Source organism: Cricetulus griseus, chromosome 2 (genome assembly GCF_003668045.3).
Source record: "Cricetulus griseus strain 17A/GY chromosome 2, alternate assembly CriGri-PICRH-1.0, whole genome shotgun sequence".
In the NCBI taxonomy this organism is placed as follows: domain Eukaryota; kingdom Metazoa; phylum Chordata; class Mammalia; order Rodentia; family Cricetidae; genus Cricetulus; species Cricetulus griseus.
Window position 1 is genome coordinate 84,825,543 of NC_048595.1, and position 6,714 is coordinate 84,832,256.

A 6,714-nucleotide genomic window follows, 5' to 3' on the forward strand; every position below is an offset into this window, starting at 1 on the left:
GAAGTTTTAAATGTTATCTAATAAATTTCATGTCAAATTTAACTAAACATATAAAAATTTTAAATGGCAACTAATAAATCCCCATGTCAAATCTTTTTTAACAAAATTCACAAATAGATTATAAAAATTGAACCATCATAAATGTCTTCTGTAGAAAGTTTTATGGGAAAGTTGAAGTTTCTACATTATTCTGTTTAATCATATCTTGCGAACTTTAGTTACTGCTGAGAGCAGCAGACACATCTCAAATAACTGCTATGAAGACAATATCACAATTAAAGTTGGACATAGCAGCCTTCCATTAATCTTCAATCATCCACAAATGTTAACCTTCCAGGCCCTTCATTCTTCATCCATCTCCGGTATCGCTTCCACCGAGGGTCATTTGCCAATTTTTTCTTTAATTCTTCCTCTTGTTCCTGCTTGTAGACCTATGAGTATAATAAAAATGACTTTATGATACAAAGAGAAACCCATGTTGTTGTATGTATGGAATGTTTAGTTTTTCAATATAACATCAGATGAACATGTGGATTTGCTTTCTGGAGACTGATTCAAATACAAAGTACTTCAACACCCAGTGTCAGAAAAACAAACTGCACAAGAGCTACAACTTCTCTGTTTTGTTTCTGTGATAGACTCTTACAATGTAGCCCAGGCTGAGCTAAGCAATTCAGACTGACTTTGAATTTACAATCCTCCTACCTCAGCCTTTCCAATGTCTAGGATTAAGACAGGTATACAGCACCATGCTTGGATATGGATTGAATTAGTTCTTTTTTCCCCTTGAGATGTTTTACTTAACCAAGGAACAAATTGGCTCTACATATATATTTGCCTCTAAACTGAATTTACATCTATTTTTCAAAGATAGCTTTTTTTTCTTAAGGTCACCAAATAAAGTTGTATAAATAACATAGGTTAAGAAACAAGAATTTCTAGTATTTCGAGCTTTAGTAAAGCAAAACTAAATAATTTCTTACAGCCAGCTTTACAGCCACATTAATTTTTAAAAAGTATTGCTTCCAAATAAGAGTAATGACTAAGAAAACCTTGTGTAATATAATAATTCAGCCCAATACAATAATCTGAAAAGATAGGGTTTAAAGCAAAAACCTTACAAAAAGCTGTATATGTGTATGTGGATGGCAGTGATAGTGTGTGTGTGTTTGTAAATATGGGTGTTTACACCTGTGTAGAATGCAGAGGTCCAGGGTTGATGGAGATGTCTTTTCTCCTGCATGCCCAGCCTTTAAAACAGGGTCTCTTCTTGAACCCAGAGCTCACGGATTTGGTTGGCTGCCAATGAGCATTAGGGATCCACCTGCCTTCACCAAGCCCAATTTTTCACGTGGTTTCTGGGAACCCAAGAAATCAGTCATGTATGTGAGGCAAGGACTTTACCTAGAGAGGCTCTCCATTCCCTCAAATAGTTTTAAGAGCTAAATAATAGTACATTATTTCCCATTTTTAGGTAAACTACACACAGGAATATATTTACTTGCCAACATCTGGCAACTCCTCGTAATTTTACTTTCAATAAAGTTCTATTTAGAACATTACATACAAAATGGAGTTGACTAAAAAAACAATGTAACATCCAGCATATCTAAAATTTCTGAAGAGTATTTCCGTGTGCTCAGTGCTTACATTCATTACATTAGCCAATGAACTGTATCCAGAGCCTAGGATAGTGAGATTGCTGGAGCCTTCAGCATTGTAGATAGATTGCTGAGCTCATCTAAGTAATTTCTGTAGCTGACAATAGTGGAAGATAACAATAAAATGTCTCAACTTTAAAGATATTACAGTAAGTTGATTTAAATAAAGAGCAAACAACATTCTAAAACTCAGTTCAGAAAATTCTATGCTTAATTATTTTGAAATAAACAATTATTTCAACAATTTTTTTTCTGTCTTGCTTTTTAGGAAAGTAACAAGTTTAATTAGTGTAAACAACAGAAAGTCATCTACACAGCCTATGTACACATCATTCCACTGAAGTTTGACAAGCTAGACTACTCTTTAACTTTTACCAGGATTAACTGATTAGAGTATTTGAAGTACAGCTTCAAAAAAAATTTTTTTTAAATTAAAATCCATTGTCCCACTATAAAATAGTCATACTTTCAAGGAAAGTAGACCCCACATTCCTCCCTTTACTCTGGGACTTCAGAAGTGTAAGAAGGCACTTCTGTAGTGTGACCCCTCACCACTGTGGACCTGCAGCATCAGGAGACACCACTCTTCCTGGTAGCACCCGCCACTCACCTCGTAATTTTCCTTTACCCAAAGCTCCCGCTTAAGAAATGTTTCTTTCTGATGATCCTCCAGGCTGTCAAACTGAGACTGGGACATCTTCATAGATTTTCGTATGAGGTAGAGTCTCTCCTCCTCCCCGTATTCTTTGCCTTTAATGTTAAAGTTATAGATCCACCGGCAGTACCAAGCTATGTATGAGCACAGGTGAAACGGAGCGAGGATGACTTGAAACAGGAGGAGGTCACGTACTTGGGGTTTCTGGTAGCCCCCCTTTATATCTATCTTACTTTTTATAATGTTCTTTATGATGTTCTCCTCCTCGTCACGGATTTCTTCTTTGGATTTCTTATTTTTCCCTTTCTCTTTGGCTTTTTTAAGCAGTCCTTGCTCCTTGGCAATTTCTGTTGCTTGGATGCGGTATTTGGGCACTGTGGCAAGGTAGCTGATTGCTTTATTGTAGCTATTCCACCAGCTGAAATACTAGAACATAAAAATAAGTCATTTTATTAGCAAAATTCATCAAAAAAAAGCAACAGCAGTAATCCTTGAGAATGTCATTCCCCCAAGAAACCCAGCTGACTAAAACTAAGGCTCTGAGCCTTAGCCCCAGCACCTGGCAGGAGGACAGTGATCTCAAAAATCTTACATTATTAGGAAAACACCTCCCCTTTCCTTTGTTTACCGTAGTTTATGTTAAACTCATAACATTTAATAAGACATTTGCTTTAACATTTCACAGGGTGGCTGGGCGGTGGTAGTGCAAGCCTTTAATCCCAGCACCCGGGAGGCAGAGGCAGGCGGATCTCCATGAGTTCGAGACCAGCCTGGTCTACAAGAGCTAGTTCCAGGACAGCCTCCAAAGCCACAGAGAAACCCTGTCTCGAAAAACAAAAAAAAACAAAACATTTCACAGGGTGTAACCTCAGGCAACTTTATTACTTTCTATCTCTTTCCTAATTATCTACGTATCTGACAGGAATACTTATTCAGGACACAAAGCCTCAAGTCTATTTGAATTCTAGTCATTTGGCAAGAGAAAATTCACTCACTTCATAAATATATCCAACCTAAGGGTTTAACTCTTAGACAAGGCATTGCATCTCATACAGCACATCCATGCTTTAGTTCCTATACTAATATCCTGGAAGCTACTAGAAACAGGAGGGAGAGAGGGGAAGGGCAATACTTCTACAAACACTAGTAAGCTGACATATACCACACCTCAGTGTTTAATAGTTATAATAGTTTAACAATTATAATAATTGTTAGTTATCTAAACTGAATATTGTTCTTAGAGAAGCAATTTTCATGGCTGGGGAGATGGCTAAAAGATTTAGAACATATTGATCTTGGAGAGCACCTGGGTTTGGCTCCCAGCACATACAACCATCTCTAATTCCAGCTTCAGGAAACCTACCACCCACTTCTGGCCTCCACAGACACTAGGCACACAGGTGGTTACACCCCCATACACGCAGGCAAACACCAATATACAAAAAAATTAAAAAACTTTAAAGGAGAAAAGCAATTCTCAAACTTGCCAGCTACTTTCTCCCTAGTCATCTGATGTGCTCTTTTCTCTAAATGAACACAAGAAGTGTAGTTAGTTTAAGAATAACAGGGAAGACGTCACTCTAGGCTGAACTTAGATTCCTGTGGTATTTTAAAACCACATAAAGAGTTTGTGTATCTCTCGGAAGCCATTGGTTTTCTAACTGAGCAGCAGCTCCTTCAGAACCATGTGAGGTATTTGGGATTGCTAAAGGCAAGCACTGCTGGCATCAGCCAATAGAAAGCCAGCCTTATTAGGCCATGGTAAGGGTGTTCTTAACTTTTCCAACTTTATGGGAAATCACCGAAAAGTCCTATAAAAGTAATGATATGCTCTGATTGTAGTGTGAATCTAAATACTCTTAAGAGGGAGATAAAAAGAAATAAATAGGTTTGGAAGGTTTTTGTAGCTATGCAATGATATTTGATGTGGTTTGAATGAAAACTGTTTCTGTAACTTAAGGTGTTTGGTGGGACTGTTGGGGAGCATCTGAAACATCTAGGATGTGGAGCCTTGCTAGAGGACGTACAACCCTGGGGGTGGGCTGAGAGCTTACAGCCTCACTCCATTTCCAGGTTGCTCCTTCTACTTTCTGTATGACAAAACGTGATCAGCTAGCTTCCTCCACAGGCTACCTTCCTCACCATTTTGGACTCACTCTGCCACTAAAGCCAGAATGAATATGAATTCTTCTTTTCTTCTTCTTCTTCTTCTTCTTCTTCTTCTTCTTCTTCTTCTTCTTCTTCTTCTTCTTCTTCTTCTTCTTCTTCTTCTTCTTCTTCTTCTTCTTCTTCTTCTTCTTCTTCTTGGCTTTTTGAGGCAGGGTTGCTCTGTGTAACAGTCCTAGATGTCCTGGAACTCACTCTGTACTCCAGGCTGGCCTCGAACTTTCATAGATCTGCCTGCCTCTGCCTCCTAAGTGCTGGGATTACTGATGTGTGCCGCTACGCCTGGAAAAATTCTTCCTTTTATATATTGTTTCTGTTATGGTATTTGATCACAGCAATAGAAAAGTAACAGATAGAATAACCAGCACTAGTTTTTTACACTCCCTGATGACAATGCTAGGGGGCTGGGGGAAGGGTGTGCTCTACCTATAATATATTTGTATGAAAATACCCTTAGGTAATATACCACCATGTACAATGAATATATACAATGAAAAAAATCCTAGAATAAGTATTTTTCAAGCATAAAAAAATGAATCTCAACTGGAAGAAAAATTTACATATGTACTTATAATACAGATTTAATGGCAACACAAATACACAGAAATGTGTAAATATATTTATGAATACACACCTGAAACACTGAAATGGCACATACACTGACCAAAATCACCACCCTAACATCCACTTTTGGGGCTAGGCGCCTGCTGTAGTAGTGGTAGTAATGGCTATAGTATTCTTCTGGGTGATCCAGCATGTAGTCATAATCTTTCCGTGTCTCTTCATCCTGTAAAGTGAGGGACAGTCTATTTCATATGACATTTCACCAAGAGCACCAGTTTATAATCTGCTAATTGAGAACTTCATAATTATGGAAGATACAAATAAAATATTAAATTAAAAAAACTTCCCAATACTCTTAAAGGCACGTATACACTTTGTTTTCAGGACTTTTACATTAGGTATAAAGTTACAACAAAAACATTCCCCAAACTCTTCAGTATTTTCAGTATTCTTGGAAAACCTAACACTTTGGCCATAGTTAACCCTTACTCTTTGCTATAGTAGAAGTTCTTGTAACATCAGGGTATTCTGATACCTACTCAAAAAACACCAAAAAAAAAAAAAAAAAAAAAAAAAGGCTTATCTCCCATTTATCTTCACAAGTAGATTCCAGCTTTGCCTAGAAAGTTTTTCTGCTGAAAGCAAAGACAGCAAAAAGCAGATGAAACCAGTCTAAGTCTAATCATGTCAAAGAACACTGAGACATCACTTAGCACAACACAAAGGTAAAGACTAGCTTTGTGACCTCGGGCTCTTCTGAGCCTCATTCCCTTTCTTTGTAAAAAGAAATACTAACTGTCCTAATATTTTCCATGGTTGCTCTGAATATCAAATGACATACACTGTACAGTCACATGCTACAGATGTGTAGTGCTCATTGTTGTAACACATTGACAGAGTCCACTTCACAAATAAGGTAACCTATCTTATTAATATAGAATCTGTCCAAAGAATTCTCAAAGTTTTAGGGGATTTTATATATTTCATTTGTTTGTTTATGATGTCTAGGGTGTGCATGTACAAATGTTTGTGTGTGAGAGTACAGGCATGTGAGAGCCACAGTGCAGGTGTGGAGTCAGAGGACAGTGTCAGATGTCAGTCCTCACTTTCCACCTTGTTTGAGGCAGGGACTCTTCTTGTTCACTGCTGTGTACATCCAGCTCAAGGACTTGCAAGCTTCCAGGGAGGGATTCTTCTGTCTCTACCTGCCCTCTCACTGTAGAAGCCCTAGCAATACAGATGCACAGTATGACACCCAGCTTTATGTGGGTTCTTAACTCAGGTCATCATGTTACACACAACATAATAAAAAATTTCTTAAAAGATGAATTTCTTAAAGATTTCTTAAAGGAGCTGGAGAGATGGCCCAGCAGTTAAGATCACTGGCTGTTCTTCCAGAGGTCCTGAGTTCAAGTCCCAGGAACCACATGATGGCTCACAACCATATGCAATGAGATCTGGTGCCCTCCTCTGGCCTGCAGACATACATGCAGGCAGAACACTGTATACATAATAAATAATCTTTTAAAATAGACTTCTTAAAAATCTTACTACTCAGCAGAAAAAAACAACGGAATCTTGAAATTTGCAGGAAAATGGATGGAACTTGAAGAAACCATTCTGAGCAAGGTAACCCAATCACAAAAAGACAAACATGATATGTACTCA

The 6,714-nt window shown here is 37.8% G+C and overlaps 1 protein-coding gene across 2 annotated transcripts in view; it reads right to left on the reverse strand.

Moving 5' to 3' along the window:
* Dnajc25 (DnaJ heat shock protein family (Hsp40) member C25) overlaps window positions 1-6,714 on the reverse strand; it is a 23,651-nt gene continuing 16,937 nt past the window's right edge. Inside the window, exons 2-4 of one of the 2 annotated variants that reach the window (XM_027403011.2) lie at window positions 5,117-5,269; window positions 2,272-2,742; window positions 1-431 (exon numbers count right to left, since the gene is read on the reverse strand). In XM_027403011.2, the coding sequence (XP_027258812.1) occupies window positions 309-431; window positions 2,272-2,742; window positions 5,117-5,269 (747 nt within the window). In that variant the 3' untranslated portion in view covers window positions 1-308. The other variant, XM_027403012.2, reaches the window with a different exon arrangement.